The sequence below is a fragment of the Rhipicephalus sanguineus genome, chromosome 1 (genome assembly GCF_013339695.2).
Source record: "Rhipicephalus sanguineus isolate Rsan-2018 chromosome 1, BIME_Rsan_1.4, whole genome shotgun sequence".
In the NCBI taxonomy this organism is placed as follows: Eukaryota; Metazoa; Arthropoda; class Arachnida; order Ixodida; family Ixodidae; genus Rhipicephalus; species Rhipicephalus sanguineus.
Window position 1 is genome coordinate 268,885,296 of NC_051176.1, and position 23,163 is coordinate 268,908,458.

At 43.8% G+C, this 23,163-nt stretch overlaps 1 protein-coding gene across 1 annotated transcript in view; it reads right to left on the reverse strand.

Moving 5' to 3' along the window:
• LOC119378940 (MPN domain-containing protein) overlaps positions 1-23,160 on the reverse strand; it is a 57,397-nt gene extending 34,237 nt beyond the window's left edge. Inside the window, exons 1-9 of the mRNA XM_037648036.2 lie at positions 22,908-23,160; positions 21,894-22,073; positions 21,432-21,578; positions 15,268-15,336; positions 7,373-7,431; positions 7,267-7,286; positions 6,934-7,021; positions 6,745-6,841; positions 5,066-5,138 (exon numbers count right to left, since the gene is read on the reverse strand). Coding sequence (XP_037503964.1) covers positions 5,066-5,138; positions 6,745-6,841; positions 6,934-7,021; positions 7,267-7,286; positions 7,373-7,431; positions 15,268-15,336; positions 21,432-21,578; positions 21,894-22,070 — 730 coding nt within the window. The 5' untranslated portion in view covers positions 22,071-22,073; positions 22,908-23,160. The remainder of the gene's footprint in view (positions 1-5,065; positions 5,139-6,744; positions 6,842-6,933; positions 7,022-7,266; positions 7,287-7,372; positions 7,432-15,267; positions 15,337-21,431; positions 21,579-21,893; positions 22,074-22,907) is intronic.
• Between the last annotated feature and the right edge of the window lie 3 nt (positions 23,161-23,163).

Below are 23,163 nucleotides of genomic sequence, written 5' to 3' on the forward strand. Positions count from 1 at the left end.
ACGCGTGCGGAGATTTGGGCCACAGGGCAGACGTTTGCCCGAAAGGTGAAGATCAGAGAAGGTGCCGAGGCTGCTGTATCTTAACGCCACCTGAAGATCATCACTGCGACCCCAAGTGCGCCATCTGTGAAGGGCCACACCTAACAGGGGACCGCCAATGCAAGAAGAGGTTCCAGGTGCCCTTCATCGTGCGTCAAAGGCGCCGGCGGCGCAGGCGTGCCCGTCAAGCGCAACTGGCAGAAGGATCAACCGACTCCGAAGCAGCTGGAGGCCCGGAGGGGAACAAACCCTTCTCCTCCCAACGCGGGACCAGATCGACATCAAGGACGCCGACGGAACGCTCCCGTTCCTGTTCCCGCTCCCATTCCCGGTCCAGAGGACGCCCAGTTAACAAACCCCGGTCCGGCTCCGGGGGGTGCGACGACAATGCCAGACGCTCTCGCCCAAGAGAGCGCTCGGACTCCACAGTCCGGTTTCATGAATCAAGAACGTGGGCGGAAAAAGCCAAGATGGGTGCTCAACGTGGTGCACAGGTAACGCAGGGTAACTCGCCAGAGTATGGAAAAAAGCAGTCTGAAATTTTGGCCTTAAGAAAGGAAAACGCAGAGCTTAAACAGGCTTTACAGGCGCTGAGGTCGGAATTCGAGCTCTTCCGTAACTCGCGCGAACCACGTGTGGCTCAGTCTCCCATTCCGGTCCTAGTGGGTGGACCAAATAAGCGTAAGGCTGTATCCCCACCGGCGCCTTCAGAACGGGAGACTGCGAGGTTGGAAATTCCTCCTAATCAGCCTTCAAAATCAGATCCCAACCCGCAAACATCACTCTCCATGATTAATGAAACTCTCAACCAAATTAGGGAAGCACTAGCCATACAATCCAACGCGATTGAGCACATGGATGGAAACCTCACACACTTAACACGCAGAGTAGGGATATTGGAATCTAAAATGAAAATGGTAGACTTGAGCAAAACTATCAAGGGAAGAAAGATACAGCAGGAGCCTGATAGTGAAGATTGCAACGAGCCCGTGGATTCGCTGCTGGCCATGCTAACTCAGTAGTTTCCAAAATGGCGGGTCAAACTGGTAACATTATTATCTGGCAGTGGAACTGCGCAAGCTTCCCAAAATGTAAGGCTGCACTGCTGCAGATGATCAAGGCACAAGAGATTAGGCCGCACATTCTGCTCTTTCAGGAAACTCTCAGTGAGCATATACACCTTCCAGGGTACCGATCAATTTGTCAAAGAATAGATAAGGGCCGAGGCATAGCCACCCTAATAAGAAAGGACATCTCCTTCACGGAGCATGAAGTTAAAATTTGTGAGGCGGAACGGAAGACTGGCCTTGAAGCGCAAATGGTGGAGATTATTCCCAATGGGAAAATTCGCCAAAATATCTTCGTCCTAAACTTGTACAGCCCGCCTTCAGCTCAAAAACACAACCTCCAGGTGATTCTGAATAAAACTTCATCCGTGGTTAGGGCTAACCCCTGGGTGGTAGCCGGTGATTTCAATGCACCCTACTCAGCCTGGGGATATACGATTAGGTCAAAGAAAGGAGCCAATCTGGTTGCGGCAAGCTCAGATTTAGACCTGACACTTATCTCAGACCCGCGTTTCCCAACTAGACTGGGAAACTCGGTGTCCAGGGACACTATGCCGGATCTCTGCTTCACAAAAAACGCCTCAGCCAGGTGGTCTAATCTGCAAGAAAACCTGGGAAGTGACCATTATATAATAGAAATCACGCTAAAAATACAGCGTCCACCTCCTAAACATTAGAATTTTATAGACTGGGACCTCTTTAGAGAAATTAGAGGTAAGGATGAAACCGTATACGACAGTCTTAGTGACCTGTTCGTTCGGATCCGGAAGGATATCGAGAAAGCCACTAAAATAATCACAACGGATCGAGAAGTCCCTAGCATGGATGCCCGGCTTGCACACCTATTGGAGGCCAAACGCTCTTTACTTGAGAAGTGGAAAGCGCAGAGGTTAAACCGTAGGCTAAGGAAGAAAGTTTCGGAAATCAACAAACTTACTGAAGAACATTGTAATGAGTTAAATAAACAACAATGGAGAGATGCATGTCTGGCAGCCGATGGTACGATGCGTAGGGGAGGTAAATGGACACTCCTTAGGCATTTACTAGATGACGGGCAAGACAAGGGCAATTAAAGACTTGTGGTCAACCGCCTAATTAACAAAGCCAAAGCAGAGGGTACTTCTGAATCAGTCCTCCTCCAGACCCTAGCCAATAAGTATCTTCAGCTGGATCAAAATTCAAATTCCCGCTCCTCGCTCCGCTATGGCGGCATACCCGCCCCAGAACTGGATGCCCCTTTTTTGGAGGCAGAAATTCGAGAGGTACTTCACAATCTGAACAGTAGGTCTGCTCCAGGACCTGATGGGGTCAGTAACAGACTCCTCAGGAACCTGGATGATAAAGCCATTCAGACCATGGTTAAGGAGATTAACAATGTCTGGAAGAACGGATTGGTCCCCTCAGAATGGAAGATGGCCACGGTAATCCTAATCCCAAAACCAGGCAGGTCTCCCGGCCTGGAGAATCTCAGGCCCATATCCCTAACCTCATGCATCGGTAAAGTTATGGAACATGCAGTACATAACAGAATATCTAGATACATCGAGCGCAAGGGGCTCTTCCCATACAACGTAGTAGGTTTCCGACCGGCTCTTTCTACCCAGGATGTTATGCTGCTGCTCAAGACGCAAATCTTTGACTCGCAGAACAAAGATGTCAAGGGAATCCTCGCCCTAGACTTAACTAAAGCCTTCGATAAGATCACGCATGAATGCATCCTTAAAGAAATATCTGCTTGGAACTTGGGAAACAGATTTTTTTCTTTTGTACAATCTTTCCTGGAAAGCAGAACTGCGACCATAAGGATAGGACATTTGACTTCAGGAGTATATGCGCTCGGGAGCAGAGGTACTCCACAAGGGGCGGTCATTTCCCCTCTTCTCTTTAACATCGCCATGAGCAAACTATCGAGCAAGCTTGCAGCAGTACCCCACATCGGCCACGCATTATACGCGGACGATATAACAATATGGTGTCCAGGGGGTTCAGAGGCTACTGTGGAGCAAGCCCTCCAAGAAGCTCTAGATGCGACTGAGTCTTTCCTGGCTGACACAGGACTTGCACTCTCTCCGGAGAAATCAGAGCTCCTGCTGTATAGACAAGCACGACGGGGAGCTAGGGGTTTAACCCCCCTTGATCAAATACCCATCACTATCCACAACAAAGACGGATACGACATCCCACGAGTTGATTCTATTAAGATCTTGGGTCTCGTGATAGATGCAAAAGGATGTAATGCCAGGGCCATAGCTCATCTAACCACTAAGACGGAAAACGTCATTAGGCTAATCATGAGAGTTTCCGGTAGGAAAGGTGGAATAGGGGAGGACATGCTGCTTAGGGTTCATCATGCGCTCCTTATGAGCCACGTCAACTACATAGTATCGGCTCTTAATTGGACAAAATCAGAAAAGAGTAAGATAGATACACTCATGCGCAAAAGTATCAAGAAAGTGCTCGGTATACCAATTACAACCAGTACGGAAGCTCTTATGAAGTTAGGGGTCCATAATACCATGGAGGAGCTAGCAGAAGCACAAAGGATGGCACAAATTATCAAATTATCTGGAACTAAAACAGGAAGGGACCTGCTACTTGCCGCAGGCCTGCAACCCGGCATTAACAAAGGCGAGGCTGTTCAACTAGACAGTCAAGTCAGGGAATCCTTCATTGTTGACCCATTCCCAAGAAACGTCCATCCACAATTCAATAAGGGTCGAAGGCTTGCGAGGGCCAAAGCACTCCTGAAGAACCCAGTAGGTACAGAAGCCTTCGTAGATGCAGCCCGTCACGAAAACGCTTGCAGATTTTCGGTCGCTATAGTCGACCACGAAGGAGACCTTCTCTCGTCAGCCTCACTTTGCACATCAATGGCAGAAGTAGCTGAACAAGTAGCTTTGGCTATGGCACTACTGGATCCAAAACGCACCACCGTTTACACTGACTCACGAGCTGCCGTCAGGGCTTTTCAGTCGGGTCTAATCTCAAGAGAGGCCGCGAGGGTCCTTAACGGCAGGCCCTTGCAGGACGTAATTCACCACATTGTCTGGTTTCCGGCTCACATGGGTCCGGACGTAATACCGGCCAACCGAACCCTAACGAGATCGCTCATAATCGTGCGCGAGGATTTGTATGCCGCGGCGATGTGGGGCCCTCTCATGGTTCGCAACAGCTCGAGTTCGGCGATCCCCTAGTCACCTTTCACGAGATTACCTCGCACTACAGTGGGATTAGACGGGTGTTTTCAACCCCTCACCACAAACTCGGTAGAGCACAATCTATCACGCTGAGAATGCTCCAAACGGATTCGTATCCTTCAAGGAGCTTCATGAGTAGGATACATGCGGAGATAGATTCAACATGCCCAGACTGCGGTGACGTTAGCTCGTTGAAACACATGCTCTGGCGATGCCCTGCGTTGCAGGACTACAGTCAAGAATCCTGGTGGACCGCTGCTATCAACGACCCCAGCTACGACGTCCAGCTCATGGCTGTCCGGAAGGCCCGTGAGAGGGCGGAGAGGCTCGGCCTCCCCGTCCCGACATGGGACTAGCCATGAGTTAGATGTGTAAACATCTCATGCTCTTCCCTCCGGACCAAATAAATGTCTTTTCTCTCTCTCTCTCTCCCAAAGTAACATTTCACACCCTAATGCACTCTCTAAAAACTCAGCTCTTCAGCAACACAAAAATGATCAAAACAGTACGTGCCAAAGCTGAGAAAAGCTTCTCAGATGAGCGTAAGATTACGAAAAAGCGAAACAGAGAAAATAGTAATAAACAAAATACCATTGGTTGCTGATGTGATATCAAAGGCTGCCATGGCTAAAATGATGATCTAGGATCTACTGACCCAAAAATGTTGTCCATGTTGTAACATGTAGGTTCAGGCTTCATGCAAAGCCATATTCTTGTTATATTTTTCTTTTTTGGTGAGAAGGCTAAAGCAATATAACTCACTGTGTGCAGCAATGTCCCATGTTCCACCAAGGTAACCAACCACTTCACTCTCTGTCAGATGGCAATGAAAGTCCTGTCACGAGAGAAAGAAAAAAAATGCCCCATTCATATGAATTGTTTATAATACTGCAGTTATGGGGAAAAACAAACAAACAAAAAAAAACATTCGGAATGCTAATATTCTTCAACCAAAGAATGCAGTAGACAATCGATTATTCAAGCTCAAAGAAACCCCAGGATTTTGTTTGAATTATCAGAAGTTCTCATAAATATGATTCGAGGCAACATACCAACTTGTGTAGCAATCGAACATTTACATATGCGTACCTGCCACCCTGAGGGCCTCGAAACTCGGGAAATTCGTAAAGAGGGGGAACGAGGGGACGCAACAAAAGAAAACTGGCGTGTTTTTTTTTTTATGTTGTTTCACCGGTCCGTAGCAACGTCATAAGCAGCTCTGAATGACTGCCAGCAAAGTTTTTAAATGTCAGCTACCATACTGGTACTCATCATTATACAGTGCATGCATGCACATGTAATTAAGGAACACAATGTGCTGTGTCCGGTGAGAGAAGAAAGCCCCTTCCCAATCTTAGTACGCTTTTCTGCATGACACCGATGTACAGCGGTGAATGTGACTTCAGTGTTTTATTACTCAATAAACCTAGGCCAGACCGTCTTTTTTTTTTCTTTCTTCCTGAATCACTACGGGATTGTTAGTGCAGATACTTTCTGGCACAGACAAGCACAAAGTATGGATTAACCAAATTAACACACTGAAGCAGTTTGAATTAAGCAGCTTTAAAATACATTGAAAACATACTGGGACAACCAAAAATTTGAAATATGTATGAATTAACCAAAAGTTTGACTTATCGTGAATTAACTGTATATGAACACAAGAATATACATACTACGACTACGTGCAAATGCAAGATTTCAATTGTAACATAAATTCTGTAAAAGCTTGCTAATTCAAAATTTACAGGACCGGACCGAATATCCGAATTAACTGTGTCAAATTACTAAAAAAAAAACAATAAACAAATGCCTACTACACCAACAAACATATTATTTACTGAATGAATCCATGAATCCTATTTTTATTTTGCATAAGAGCAGTGTGCCCAAGCCTCAACTCTAGTCATTTCACGACTTTCTTCGAAACGTGGCTCTGGTGCAAGACCGGTGCCTTCTGCCAAGATGTACTTCTCACCCCATTCTTTTTCCCCAATGGCTGCTCACAACGCAATCATGTATGACGACCACGCAATTCCGAGGGCATCTGACCAACATAGTGCCACAAGCGGTGGTAAGCCAAACAGGGAAGATGCGTGCTGGCTTTCCTGTGATTAAGGTACAGTTCATGCTGATGACTATGGTGATGTGGACTATGCAAGGACTAGAGAATGTCTAAATTACCCAATTTTCCTTATTAACAAGGGTGAAATTAACAAGCTTTTACTGCAATCTCTAATATGCTGACAAACCAAGCAAATGTTCTTAGTAGTGCTGCATAGAAAATTTCTTGTGCTCTGCCATAGACCAATTATATTAGCTATTAAGTTGTGCAAAATACGCTAACAAGCAATAAAAAATGTGTACATGTGAATATGAATGGCACAATACTGCCCAGTTTAGCCATTAGCACAATCAAAAGCATAAAAACATATACTAACAATTAGCAGTAAGCAATTTGTAGATATTGTCAATGTGAATGGCTGAATCCGGTCCAGAACACTGAATGGTGTGGAGATGACCAGGGTGTTCAAATCACTGAAAAAGAAAAAGATTAGCACCAAGAAATTCAACTATGAAGTAAATCAAGAAAAGAACATGATATCTAAATGTCCTGAAGAACAGCATACCAATCAACATTGCGAGTCCCAAGCGCTCCATGACTTAGAATAAGAGTCTCCTTAGGTGCTGGCTGCCCTGGTGCATTCTGGTAGGCCACTAGCAAAACAACAACTACTGTCAGGCACAATAAAAATGACTATTTCGCAGAATTCACATCTGACCATATAGTGCACCAAATGCAGCACTGCTTTGCAGTTTCAAGCACACAAGAAAAAAGCAATGCCACATTTCTTCCTTCTTTGACACAAGATGCTACATCAGTGAAAGGTCACTGCACAAATGCTGTTACACTCAAAATCATAATTCAAAATGTATAAACATTGACAAATAAAAAAACTTACAAGGCTTCTTGATCACGATCCTATGAAAGCAAGAACAAAATATACATTAGTAAACTTTTCAGTTTACATTTCTGAGGCTGCATAATGAGAGAAGAAAAAAATTTACCCTGATTTTGTCTTCTCCCCAGTAGGAGTCTTGGTGCCAACATTATTTTCTCTGTCATCCTACAGGTGAAATAAATATGCATTTTAATTAATGCTGCTCATTGGAAATTTGTATGCGACAGAACGAGAACAGCAATAGGTTAAGTGGAACTGGGGAAACAGTATTTGGGTGTTACTGAACTGTAGACAGAGCATGTACTGTTCTGACTACAATTTTGTGTATCATTCTTCCCCATTGACTTTAAGCGTACATTATACTAATGTACAGGGGTGGTCAAAAGTTCCCAGGCCGCAACGCCAGGCTGCAACGCCAGGCCGCGGAGCAGCGGCTCGCTGCTATCGGGGCGCTGCGATCGCAATCATGCCTGCGCGTACGCTGGCGTCGAGCGTGTGCGTGGAGGCGGGAGGTGTTTCCCTCTCCCTTCCTCTCTCTCCTTGATAAGAAACCGACGTATAAACTTGATGCGTCATGTTCCCTCACCCACCGCTCTTCGATGTTTTACTACCGTGCAGCATGTAGCGAGGCGGCAGTGTTTCGGAAAACTGACGCATCATGATTGCGGCCACATTTAGCTAGACACCATACACATTACCGTGGTTTTGGGCTTCTTGGAAAATAATATTGTGCGTTTAACTTTCCACTCACACTGCGGTGGCTCTCTCAGCCGTCTGTGCAGGCCAATTCACTGCATACGAACACGGTCGGAGCCTTATCAAGGAGAGCAACAAAAAGAGAGGGATACGCTGGACGCCAGCGTGCGCCAAGGCGTGATTGTGATGGCAGCGCCCCGATAGCAGCGAGCTGCTGCTCCGCGGCCGGGCGTTGCGGCCTGAGAATTTTTGACCACCCCTGTACATGAGAGACCTGGACCATGAGAAGAAAATGTCTATTTCCAGTTGAAAAAATATGGGTCGCAGCACAATGGTAGGCAGTCTTAACTGATGATTGGCAGCTTACCGATACTAATGGGAAAAAAGACTTACAACCAGTGAATTCTACCAGTATCAGTATATGAAGCTGAGTCTTGGAGGATATCCAACTTGACAAGAAACTAAGGACATCACAACAAGTGGTTGAATGGAAAAATTGTATATGTAACCTTAAGATACAGAAAAAGCACATTACAGATTAGATAACCAATGAATGAAAATGAAGTTAGCTGGTGATAACCAGTAGACTAACAGGAGGCTTAAATGCTGTGGTCTGATGATTCCAACCTGCTGGCATAAGACAGCAGTAACTGGAAATTGCTGAAAGAAACTTTCACCTTGCAGAGGCCATACAGCAGGTTGGTGATAATGATAAATATTTGTGTGCATTGACAAAAAACTACAACGAAAATGCGGACAAACATAAGCATAAAAAAGACTTTGAACAGGTGCCATGCTGCTATGACATCAGCTATGAGCAAACAAGTACTATACAGAACAGTGGCTGTGGGTGCATGCACTGATTCCTTCAACATTTTTGCCCACCTCCACAGTGGAGCTTGCTACAGCTACTGTTCAGGAGTGCTGATTTTTCAGTGTTCCGTGCAACGCTACATTAAGTGGCTCAGATTTCATTTGCTCCAGAGCAATACATTAAGCATAGTTTATCACACCACCAAGTGAACTTGAAGATCACAGACAGACACTCATCCCCCTTTATCAAATTTAATAAAAATGCACAAATTTGTTCAGCTTTCTGTATCGATTCCAAATGTACAATCATTTTTTATAATAAGATAATTAGTTATGAAGATAGCTTAAAACTTCCTATTGCCTCTGGGAGCCATGGAGCAAAGACAAGAGCTTGTAAAAGTATTGCTTTAGGCACATATCTGGATACTACTAGGAAGTGTAAGGTTCACAATGATAGGAACACTTTCTAGCTAAGACAAGTATTAACAATCGCACAGCATTTCAATATGGTCTGTATAACATGTAGCTACTAATTCATGCATATCTAAGAAAAAAACAAAATTTGACCGGCAAGTGTTCCTACCATTGTGTGCCATTATGCGTTTATCTACATGCATTAACGAAAATGAAAATTTAATACGTTCTAATGGCTGAGAAACCAATCCTGAGAGAAAGGAGCCTGAAATTCATGTTCTAACAAAATTCAAGGGAAAAACAAAAAAAGTTGTTTTTCAAGTGTAAAACGAAAAGCGTTGAAATATATATTTGCAAGATGATCAGTAGCCACCATGGATATAATCACTTTGCCTAAAGCTAGCACACACTGTTCAACAGCAGCACAGCACAAAAAGAGCCGCATTTTCGAGATTTTCCTTTCCCCAGTCACAATATGTTTCCCAGTAACGTACAAAGATGCCAGAAAATGACATGCACAGCTCACCACTGTCAAAATGTGGGGAAAACAAGTGCTAACGATTCAAATCTGCATTGGAGCACAGGAAATCTATTGCAGGAACATTCACGACAATGTGTTTAGATTCTGTTGCAAAAGACGTTGCCATATGGTCAGCGAGCATGTTTACCACGATATGTTGGCGGCCACGCACCCAGCAAATTACAACACGCCATTTGCATGTGAATAGAATTTAAGGGGAGATGCGGGTCAAAGACACTTTTCTTTTTAATATTCATTCTAGAACAATGAAACTTGAGCTGCTTATAGAACGTTTTATGCTGATTTCAAATATATAATTAGTTTTCTTGCAAGTTGCATACTTTTAGTTCTGCAACATGACAAATTGAAAAACTTAAGCCTTTTGCCCCCCCTCTTTTCAGACCTAAAATTTTTTACAATTGATAGTTCATAATGTTTCAAATGAAGTGTGGAATGCAAATAACTAATTAGGAAGTCCATACAAAATATGTACTAGACGTGAAAAATTTTAATGTGGGAAGTTCATATTTCTCCTACCCTAGTAAAAGTTTCCATAACTTTTTTTTTATTATATCATAAGAATACTGAAACTTAAGCAAGATAATTGCATTTCTCGTACATTGGAAAAAATTTGGGGAAAATTTCATGCAGATCTGAGCACCAGAAGTACCCAAAAAAGGAGGGGCACATTGACAAAAATGGCAAAATTTGTGTTTTGAGAAAAACGAGTTTTAAAGTCAAAATTGCATGTTTATTTATTAAAGATGTCATTGAATGCGACGAAATTTGTACACAAGAAAGAACAATCCTCCTTGTAGTGGCCACTGCCATTAAAATGCGCCAGCACCATAGGTTTGGCCCTCACCGCGCACAAGCATGTTCAGTGCTGTCATATCAGCAATCAACGAAGACTCGTCGTCCTGTGATTTTTCTTCGTCTTCGAAGAGTCCGATCTTTTTCTGGGAGGCACTCACATATTCGAATGCCGCGGCAAACTCGTCGGACGCATCGGCGTCACTGCCACTACGCCTTGCGGCAGCAGACGATCTTTTCGTGGTTTGAGTGTTCGGCTTTGATTTGCGCTGGCGTCCTCGAAATTTGTGCGCCGCGTGAAACTTCACAGGCCAGTGACCGCGCTTCCTACGGCTTTCTTCATCCATAACGGATAAGCACTCGAGAAAAGCGTTGTTCCGCTGCTCGACGAGACACTGATCCTGCAAGTAGGCTTCACAGCACACACAGGCGCGCAGCGGCCAATGGCGGCTCCCGATCCGTACCACGTGATTTAAAGCCAGTCGCGGCGCTCAAAAAAGCCGGCAAAAGTGTGCTTCTCTTTATTATTTCTTGCACTGCAGCAGCGCGGGAAACTGTTCTTATTTGAAGAGTGAGGCTCGGCTCTTCGCCTCATGCGGTCGACAATGGTGAGCAGCGGCGCATTATCAGCGGCAAGGTGCTCGAAGATGACACACTTTCGGCCTTTTGACAGCCACCTTGTGCTCTTTAGACGCAATTTTAAAGCATTTCCAGTTGAGCCTCGACATTGGTTTTTTTTTTCAGAATAGTAGAGGTACTAATCTTAAAGGGGTCATGAAGCACCCCTTGGGCTGATTGAAAAAACACATCCTGCGGAAAGCTGACACGGCTATGAACTGCTCTGCCAAATATTACAGTCGTGCGCGCCGCGTAATGGCCACAAGCGGAGCGCGAAGTTGCCGTTTCCCCAGGCACCCTCTTTTCAAACAGAGGCCGGTTCTCACTCTCGTCGGTGGGCGGGGCGTCTGTCCGCTGTACGTCGCAAGAGACATAGCATGCTTATTGGCCGATAGCCGACGTAAATCGAGAGCGGCGTTTGGATCAGATGCGCTTCTTGCCGCGGGGTGCCGCCACTTTCCGGCGCCGCACTCCTCAGTACACGGTAGCCGCACTCGCGCAAGCGAATCACAGCGGGAGAGCGATTGCGTTCCATGACGCGCGCTGGCGTAACTTCTTTCCCCCATGCCATTCCTCCCTGTCTAGCTTCCAGTGCGCTCGCCGGCACGAGAAAAGAGAGAAAGCGCTGGGAGCGTGCGCCAAACCCCCGTAACTCCGCTGATTCTTGACGGATTCGAGAAATTTTTGCGGCAATCGATTCGGGAGGCAGTACACTCCGATACTGAGGCCATTAGATCATTACTTGGAAAAGTGGTTCATGACCCCTTTAACAAAACAGGTGAAAACAAAAAATCGATAATTTTTTAGAAAACTCGCATTTTTCGACCCGCATCTCCCCTTAATAGGACAGAATTTTGGTGCAGTTGCACAAGTGCAAAGAATAGAGTACCACCATATCTTGTTAATTTACTGCTGTAGTTTACAATACAACTGCAATGAAGGGTCAAACATATGCGACAAATGTACTACTCAATAAGTGAAAATGCTAGTGCCAGCAACTGTGCAAGAGGTATATCAGGTGAAGTTCGACAAACATTTTAATTAGGGGTGTACAAATATTCAATATTGTGAATACAAGTTGAATAGTCCAAGCTATTCGATTTAAGAATTCATTTTTCGAAGATGGTGAACATTTGTTTCTTTCAAATACAACATAAGGGAAAACAACCCATTATGGAATTCCAAGAAAGAGAGAATGTTGGTGCAAGGATTGTTCTGAATCACCCTTCCGCAGGGTAGCTGAGGTTATTGTTACTGCTCGATGCAGGGGGCGGTCTTTAAAGGAGTGGTGACACAAAAATTCGGACACAATTTGACTGTTGAATCACACTAATGGGTGCATATAGGTGCCATCTGTACTATATGAGCCACAAATACAGCCTAAAAGGTATTTTTATTGAGTTTTGAAGTTCGTGAAAGTGCCGGATCGGAAATAGAAGCAAAAGATGATGAGGTCACGGAGTGGATACCACGTACGTCATGAGTTCTGGCCGGGTTACCGGAGGCGTGTACGAGACCGACAAAGCTGGTAGCGACACCTGATGATGCGTAGCCTAACCAGAGACCTACAATATAACATCGCAGCGACTTACCCGCTTACTGATTCTCTGTAAAGCATTTGCAGTGACATAATTAGCATCTCACAGTATTCTCATTGCTTTTTTTGCCGACAAGAACTACAACGCGACGGAAAAAATCGAAAAAAAATTATTGTAGTTGGACAAAACGCCACAAGATGTCGCTACGGGCTCCGCAGTTGTACGCAGTTGCTGCTGCTGCTGCAGCCGTCAACAGCTCCGGTAACCAGGTGCCCGCAAACGATAGGAAGTCTACAGACGAACTAAAGCTCTCTGCTGCCAGGATCATATTGCGTAGTGGACAGATAACTGCTTCGACCCTCCGACGTGCGTACGTGGGATTGGTATGCCTTGAGAACGAGTCAGTAAAGCGTACATCACGTCATTTGCATGTTACGCATAAACACTGTTACAGAGTGACAATGTTGTGATTTCAATGCTTTCTTCGTCACTTCTCATCCTGCTACTTTACGAATGATCGGAGCGAAAATGTTTCAGCACGTCTAATGCTGCGGCTACTCCAAGCCTGGCGGAAAACGTCGTTTCAGTTGGACAACGACTACAAGTGCAAAATCGCAGCTACCGGCGAGATTCGCAAAGTGAATCGAGCATTTCTTACTGATTTTTACACTCCTGCCAGCTCTTTCGTCCATCGCCGCACTAGATGAGCAACGTAGTTTGACAATCGAGGAAACAAGCACTTGCAACGCTCAACACCTGCTCAACACAGCAAACGAAACAGCAGCACTGACAACATAGCAGAAGCTGGCCAGTGACGTCACTGGTTCTTGCGGTCTTGTTTACCAAGTAGACCATCTACGTCACGGGGCTACCGAGTGCTCTTCGAAATTGAAACTGCCTCCGGTCGTAACATTCGAGCATATAATTAAACATTCGTCTCGCGCTGGGGCAAATGAGTTTCGTTGCCGCTATTATCGAGTCAGTAGCCATAGATTAAAAGCAAAAAACAGAGGTTCACAAATTTTCTGTCACCACTCCTTTAATGAACACATGGGCACATAATCTACCCTTAAAGGGTCCCTGCAATACTTTTCCAAGTAACCATTGAATGGCTTTATAAAAAAAAGTTTATTGCCTCACAAATCGACCCCACGCAAACGTTTTTAGAATCCGCCAAGTACAAGTGGCGTTACAGAGATTTGTCACACGCTGCAACTGCTTTCTCTCTTCTCTTGCCCCAATGAGCACGCTGGAAGCTAAGCAGGGAGGGATGGCACGGGAGAAAGAAGTTACGTCACACATGCGTCATGGCCTTTAGCACTTTTCTTTTTTTTTTCCTTTGAACGCGCAGCTTACATTCAGTGTGATCGCGAGCGTGCGCTCAGTCACGTGGCGGCCTCAGTAACTATGCAGCTAATGATGCTCAAATCAGGCAATGCCTGTGGGTTTGGGTATATGGCGCGGTCATTTGGGTATATGGCATCATTTGTAGAAAGAAGAGGGAACGATTTCTAGCTGACTTTGAAAATTAATTGTAATTTCCTGGCCGCGTGCTGCGCTATAAGGTTTCGCTCGCTTCTCTTTAGGAGCCTCAACTACCGATCGACAGCATTTTCTGACAACGCTGAAAAAGTGTTCCCAAGGCCCCTTAATAATTTTTAGCCACTCAATAAGAATTGCTTGCTTTTAGGTATATAGCCTATATACTAATTTGTCGCTACAGAACCACACTTCAGCAAACACGCTACTGCATGTAAAGTACAAGCCACAAAAGTATGGCTGTTTTTGCGCAAGGAAATAACGAGAGAAGGGGTCCAGGGGTTATTTCCTTGCGCAAAGACAGCGATACTTTTGTGGCTTGTACTTGAACATGAACCGACTAGCCCAGCAATGTGTACTTCTAGACTGCATGTAAGTTTGCTATCATGCTTTGGCAGTGTCACTGCTGTATTCACCATGTTTGCTATGTTGTCCCAGGTAATTTGAAACAGTTGTTTTTCATTTATAAGCTCCTCAATCCTTTGGGTATCTATAAGTCAACAGTATTGTACACACATACTTGCATCAATGTATATAAGCTTGAGTTTTTATATTAAGGGGCTTTGTCCTAGCTTCACATTTGATGATGCTTCATAAATGTCAGAATGCTCAACATTATAAGAAAATTCCACTATTCACACACTTCTAATTTTAATAAATGTAATGATTGTTTAGGCTTGACATCCCCAAGCAACACTTGGGCTTTAAGCGGTTGCGTACTTTAGGGTGTGAAATAATATTGGCTAATATGCATGTATATGAAAGTACCCATGTACTTGTGCATTCTACTGCTGATGTAAAAAGAAAAAAGGACAATGCTGGACGGCAGCCATGCCTCCAAGCCATGGCCTTGTGCCAAGTGGCAGAATGCATAGCCACTCAGCCACCTCTCTAGGTGATGCATTCAGCAAGTCACTAAGCTGTAAACGACGCCAGAATTGTACACGCCCCATCTGTGCGAAAGTGTACTCTGGCATTTGAATACTTATACAGCACATGTGCATGTGATGTCAGAAAAATACATAGCATATTAGACAAGCCTTAACACACCTTCTTTATCCTCTGTTTCCTGAACCAGGTAGCCTTGTACCAATCCAGTTTTTTTCCTTTGTACCGGATCTGGAAAGGAAAAAACAGAGACAGACCTGATACAGGATGAACGAGGCAGTGAAGATATTCTTTTTCTTTTTTAACTCCCTATCCAACCAAATACACTAAATTACCTTGCAAGACACATTGCTCAGCAATGCTGTTCGCTAGAATTCATAAAAGGAGCTTTTCTCTTTGAGCACTTTGCCTAAAGTTAACCCAAAAGAGTATTCATGTCATCTTGTGGTGCTTATCTAAAAGTTCTTGCATACAGTGCACAGCCCACCCTATAGACCTTTTTTTCGTGGGTGCCGCCATATTGCCTAGCGGGCAGCGCCGTCTCTGGTCTGGCAACCCACTGGCATGTGCGAAGTTCCGTGTTTGTATGGAAGGTATGCGTGCGGCTGTAGTTGCAGTCGGTTTTTATCGTTCTGGCGCGCTGGATTTCATATCAAGAGATGTCTTCTACGTAGGAAATGAGTCTGGTAGACATCCTGAAAAAGTTTGATCTGTTCAGTCAATGATGTTAATATACGTCGGCGCGAACGTGTCGCAAGTGGTCGATGTCATATATTTTCGGCACTGTCTGTTGGAAAACCACACAAATATTTCCACTCGTTCAAGCAGGGCAAACAGGTTCCACTGATCTTAGGATATACAATGAATTTTCTTCTTGGACTGTAATCTTTTACTTAGTCTTTTTTTTTTTCATTCACGGTGTGTTTATGTTTTCGCACCGACTACCGCTTGTACATGCGGTCGTACGTGAACATGCAGTCTTGATTTCATGGCGTGGCATGTTTGTTGCTCACAAACAGTTGCCTATCTTGTTTCTTAACTTTTAAGTGACCGCTTATTACTCACTCGTTTATTGCCCACCGGTGTGGACGAAGTTGGAGCTGTTTACAGGGAGGCACTGGTACATAAAAACGATGCTGATGATGACATGCCGGTGTGCTTCTTTTTCTTTTTTCTTTTAAGAGTCGTGATATTTGATTGGATTTCGGCAGCGATAAGATGAAGATAGTTAGAGAGTTTCTTCTGCCAGTAAGGCATGAAGCGCGCCCGGGCTCGAGCCTTTGATTGGCATCGGAAGCGATTAGAGTTTTTTTTGTTTTTTTTTTTTTTATGACTCTGTATACCACATGCAAAATTCTTGCTGTCGTTTGCAAAGCTAAGCAGCAAAATTGGCAGTTCAAGAAACACTAGACAAGTGTAACAACGTGGTTTTTGTATCGCGCTTAGAAGAGAATTAACTATGTTGTATATCATTGCGCGACTTGTCGGACACGGTTCTAGACTACATAAAAATTTGTCTTCCTGGGGTAGTTGTTCTACGCATGGAGCGAGAGAATTCTTTTTTTTTTTTACTATTCGGCTTTCATATCGCCCATCGTATATGATACACCCCGGAGTCGTACGGAAGTTGCAACCTAACGACAAATATCTCGTCACATCCTTTTGATGTAGTGTTCACTCAATGTTCGAGTTCTACACAGCTGGTACGGAGCAATAATTAAATCTATAATGCCGGTTACCCCACTGCGAAGTGAAGGATTTCTCGTCCATGCTAATACCGGTATACATCAACTCAACTGCAGCGATCACCGTGTTGAGCCGAGCTATGAAGCTAATTGTTAGACCAAACACATCCTATTAAAATATAAAAATAAAACGAAGCAAAAACAACTCAGGTGGCTACTCGAGTGGTACTTAGGTGTTTTTCACTTAACTGGACAGGGTCGTACTTGACCGCTTATGTTTGTTCGCAAATCTGGCCACATCCGATTGACAATTGACAGCGTAGAACACTAGGAGTTCGGATATATTGAGGCACTTGCAGATTTAGAACCTGTAACGTAACACAAACGATGTATCTTGAAGAGTGCGCACAATCGCAAACACTCCGCGTTTGGTAATGCACGTTGCATACTTATTTTGACAGCAGTTTCCTTTTTATAGTTGTTAGAACAACCAAAAACGACACAGTGGTTTCCCGTTGACCTTTTTCTGGCTGACATCGCAATAAAAGAGAACAAAATCCGCAGGTCAACCTAAAACACGCCAGAATTGTTCGAAAACGCCACTCATCCAAGCACCAGCCCGCACACTCCGCGCCATCGCGCACGAGCCAGCAAGGAGAAAAGCGCTGGTTGCCAGTCCAGTCCTTCTCGCCTGATGCAACGGTCTATAAGGGGATATACTAAAGGGTCTCTCAAATGGCCAAATAGCAGATTTTTCTTACACACTGGAAGTTGTAAGGAGCCACCTGGGGAGTGTTTTTACTGTAACAATTTAACAAATTACTCTACTAACAGAGGAGTTGAAGAAATTGAACTGTTCTGCTGAAATGCTGCCAGGAGGCGAGAGGCCAGAACGCTCTTGCCTCCAGGCAGCATGGTCAGCAATGACACTCTTTTCCTTTGCCATGGCTAGCACCGAAAAGTGCCATACCATGCCAGAGTTCTCCCTTGTGCTAGAATGTGATGGCGTGTCATGGTCACATAATGAACACCCCTTTTCTTCTTTTCTCTTTCTATTATTCTTTGCAGCACTTTTCCAGGGGGCAGCATTGCAAGCTCCACATTTGAGGATGGAATGAAATCATGTGCATTGTCAGTGACATTCCAAGCAGTGCACTAAAATTTATGTGTGTGACTTGCGCTCTCTACCTGAAGCAAGGCTTTCTCAAAAAGAAAGAGCATACAGCATTCTGTTTATGATGTTGACCGCTTTCACACCAAGCAGGCGTTTCATAATTTGGACACACAATCACCAGCAAGTGATCTATGCACTGTGCTAATTTGTTCACTATGCCCTGGTGAGGGGCCTTTTAAGGCTCAAAACAGCTTAAACATGGAATGAAGGCCTGCTGATTAATCTTTTATGAAGATATATTTACAAAGTGCATAACACCACTTATAATGCAGCAGTAATGCTGAGGTCATTGCATCTATTTCAAGTTAACCCACATATAAGACGCTTCTTTGATGCATTCTAACATTGCTATTTCTTTAGCTGATGACTAGCGCCACCTACAGCACATCAAGCAGGCCCCATTCTCAACGTGTGCAAGCCTAGACATTGCTTGCTTTTCATGCTGCCACGTGCCGACCGTTTTCTCCGGGCAAACGCGTGCTTTGTGTGAAAGACTCCATGGAGAGGAAGAAGTGCACGTGAAATGCCGACCGCTTTCTCCAGGCAAACGCGTGCTTTGTATGAAAGACGTCATGGAGAGGAAGAAGTGCAATGTCGGTGCGCACGCGAAATGTTTCAAAGCTTACCACACCCGCACATAGCACCCCTAATGCCCAGTGTCCTATACGTATAGGACGGCTTGAAAAACAGTGTTGCATTTACCTGGCAGTAAATAAAGAACTTGTGCTTTCTTCTGAGGGTAGAAGTACACTTTTTGTGAAAAAAAATATTTGTTTTGTCATTTTTTCTGAGTTTGGGCATATATGGGTGAAGCTAATACATACCACATCAAAATGGGCAGTACACTAAACTTATCGGTCAGATTCAATTCAAGGAGAGAGAATAGACAGTGAACCATACATTCCACACACTAAGATGAAAAAACAATGATGCCTCCCAGAAGAAGAAAGTGCTGTGAAACCAATGCAAGCTGCCTTCATAACAATTACAAGCCAGACAATGCCATCTTGTCAAACAGCTTGGGTGCTTCCACATGATGCTGACCTCTCGTTGCACTCGCTCATGAAGAAGCTGACATGCTATCAATGATGAAAAGTGAGCACAAAGAAGTGATGCCAACATGGAAGATTAGTGATTTCATGAGGCAAGCTGCAAATAGGTCGTGCCAATAAATACTCCCTCTTGACGTCGATGATTAATTCCTTATCTATTTTTCTCAGCTTGCATATGAGAAAACTTTCTTTTTCAACTAAAGGAGGCTCTCGATGATTCCAACTCTAAGAGACCTCATGATTTTGTTTCAATTATCAGAAGTTCCCATAAATATGACTCGGGGCAACATACCAACTCGTACTGTAATGGTTATTGTTTTTAGGGATGCAGAAATGTCATAGACAACTGTGAATGATTGCCAATAACATCTTTAGACATCAGCAATCATGTTGGTACTGTTATTATATGGCATGTGCGCATGAGCGTAATTAAGAAACAAAATGTGCTGTGTCCTGTGAGAGCTGGTAGCCCCTTCCCAATCGCATGTTTTTCTGCATGGCACCAGTGTATTGAGGCGAAAGTGACTTGAGATCTCAACATCCGGCACGCAGCTGACCAAGGCCAGACTGTCGTTTTTTTCTTTCTTTTTTCCTCAGTCAACACGGGATTGTTAGTGCAGATATTTTCTGGCACAGACCAGCAAAATGTATGATTAGCCAAATTAACGCAATGGATCAGTTTCAACTAAGCGGCTTTAAAACGCATTAAAAACATGCTGTGCCACCAAAAGTATTAAATTTGAACCGAAAGTTTGAATTATCAGTTTAAATTATCATGAGTCTCCTGTATAATGCTAAAACAGCCTTGTATAGTGAAACACAGCATTAAATAGATAGGCACTCAATGAAAAATTTTTCGTATGAAAGAAAGCCTTTGTGAATTCTGTCCCCAAATATCATGCACCCTCTGCCGTGGAATTTCCAGACATGTCTCTGCTAGGTCTGAGAATGTTCAGAACTGTGGCTCAAATTATTTTAGAAACAGTGATGTCTTTCAGCTCAAACTGCAACTGAAACAATATCAAAGAATTCGAAAACTTGTTTTACTATTATACAGAATGCAGGAGTAATGATGGCTTCCTGTTGAATTGCCACGTTCAGGAATGTAGATGCTAACATAAAGAAGTTTGTTAAGATGAAATTAAATACTAATATTTAGTAAATATGGAAGTTTAAAGGACCACTGAAACCATAATTTCAAACTCGAGATATTTATGTTGTTTGATTTGCCTGCATATGTCAGTACCTCTGACAGTATTAGTGGAGATTGTCACCTTGAACATATGGTTTTGAAATAAGTGAGTGTGTACACCCAAGTTGGGAACATTTCACGACATTGCCACCAATATGACGCATTTAGTGGCTCTACTGGTTCTCCATCAAGTTTCACTGGTTTCACGAAATTTGTCAAGATCATAGGCAGAAATGTTTGCTGGGAGGCTCTTTCCTTTTTTAGCTCGATTTGTTTGGCTGTGGCGCACCTGGAATTTTTTTTCTAATAGGGCATGCCCTTGATCGTGAGTGGGAGATATGCAGGCCAGTGTTGTTGCCTGTCATTTTAGGCTGTGCACATAACAGCAGACATAAGTTTATGGAGGGAAACATGTACAGATGCGCCGCCCCTCTGGCTCATGCGTACCTTTCTGTGAACGACTGCTTAACACGAAAACACACTGTTGGAAGGCGCATCGGTGTGCGGTGCAACAAGGCACATAGCAGAAAAGAGACTAGAATGCGACATTCAAGTTGTTTAATTTTTTCCTGCATACAGGACCCCAGTTCAAAAAAACTTGCTCCTCGACATCACCCAAGCTTGAATGCGTATGATCATATACCTGGTAAGTTGCAACCATCACAGTGCAGTGCTAGCTTCTAATGATTTTCGGCACGCATTTTGAAGTGGAAATGATGATAATTAGCAACACTAGCCTCAGTTACAAGCTATGTTAAAGTAACATTTATGGTTTAATCGCATGATTATCAGACACAAAACTACACATTAAAACACAGTCGCAATGAGGAATTTGGCAGTCAGTGGTCCTTCAACAACAAATTAATATGAAGTACCTTTATATTATAAAAGAGGATAAAAAAATAGCAGTGGCAGAAATAAAATACGACTTAGTGTTTATTTGTGCCCTCGGATACAAGTAACACTTTTTGGAAGCCTGTTCAATTAGGAAGCTTTTTGGTTGCATTCTTGCACCTGCTCTTGTGTTTGCTTATTCCCTGTTATAGGAGATTCAGGAATTTAATGAGTAAAATGGGTTCTGCAGGAACACAGCAGGCCTAGTGCAGCAAACAGATATACCACAGGGGTTTTGGGACGTTAAACCCCAGATATTATTATTAGATATACCATAGGGAATTCATGAACACTACAATACAATTTTATAAAGGAGGTATAGACCTTACCGTGGACCAGCCACAACCGGACTTCTTGTCTGGGTTTAACAACTTTTTGCAATGAACTGCCCACGAGCTGGGTGAAGAGTAGATTTCTTGAGTTTCACGCCACTTGATTTTTCCGTCCTTCAGCAAATCACCAGTGAATCTTGAACCCTGTAGACAGTAAATGTCACATAATATGGTAAGACTGCTGAAGGTGGGCATAGGTTGCAAAGGCAAGTGTACTACCATAGATGGAAGCCGAGGTACAACATGCTAATGGCACTGCCAGGGCTGGGGTGTTTGGTGTTACTGAGGGGTGCAAGGGGATGTGCGTGTGCACATGCTTTTGCATTTTACTCCCATCAAAATGCATCTGCTATTAGTAGACGACAGTTTAGTTCAAATAGCAGGTAGACTCCACTAAGCGGTGTTATGATGGTAGCCAAGACACAGCTTCAAGTCACTAGATGCTCAAGTTTCACTTACGAGATAGTCTATTGACAGAACGTTTTCACCATGCTGAAGGATGCCTTCAGACATCAGCATACTCAATGTGACGCTGCGGCCAGCACCACGACGTTTGGACAGCCCGCCCTCTTCATCTTCTTCATCTCCTGACTGTTCACCAGCATCCAAGTCTTCATCCTCAATTTTTGTTGACATTGCCTGTTACGTACAGAATAGCACATCTTAATATATATGCTCAATATGGCCACAGAAATTAAAGCGGTCGCTTTTACTAATTCCCCTGAAATGACCTACGAAAATGTATTGCAGTTTCCACATATATAACACTGTAATAACAAGGTTAACTGAGCTAATCAGGAGGTTTTACACACCCAAATGACACCGAGCAAAGGTATAAAACGAAGAAGACCAAAAGGTCAAATGGCAGCTTGATGTGGCCGGTCAACATCCATCAATATTAGCCCTTTTCTTCTTCAAACCCTGATTGTCACAATGAACATTCTGCTATAACATAGATGTGTGACTCAGGAAATGAAACCTATATACATATTCGCCTTTCATGCTGCTTCTCGACAAAGCAAGTCAATAAATGCAGCCAAAAAGAACTATACGCTGATGAACAAATTGAAGCTGACGCCGACCTACAAAATGAATAAAAACTTGACGCTCTCGCTCTGGCCATTAAACGGGGCCGTTGTTAAAGTTGAATTGCCCAATGAAAACTATTGCGCCCTTATAAGCGCCTTTTTGGTTGCTTTCAATAGACGTTGGCCCACTTATGTTTGCCTCACTTTAGTTGAATAGCATGTGGTTTCATTTCTACAACGCGATTTTTAGCAACCAAACTTTTGATGCGTGCGTTAATGTGACCGTTTCTTTAACACAGGGCTTGGAAGAAGGAAAGTTCAACATACGCCGCTTGAAAAATGTTCCAAAATTATACACCAAAATTTAACGATCTCAAGCAAAACAGTTATACAGAACTGATTTGGTCACAACTTTGTATGCATCAAGAACAATGAAACGTCTTACCTCAAAACAAAGAAAATCAAAGGAGGATGTGCGCTAACCATTGGCACTGTTTCATTCAGGCTCCCGAGTCAGACAAAATGGTCATCTCTATTGTTTTAACGCAACCGACCAGTACACTCCTTCCAAAGACACAATCAGACGCTAGTTAAAACTGCTTAAAGAGATATTCGATACCATTATATAGAAAAAAAAATGCACCCACAACGAGCAATAGCACACGCACTATCGCCACGGCAACCCGATGCCGATGGCTCAC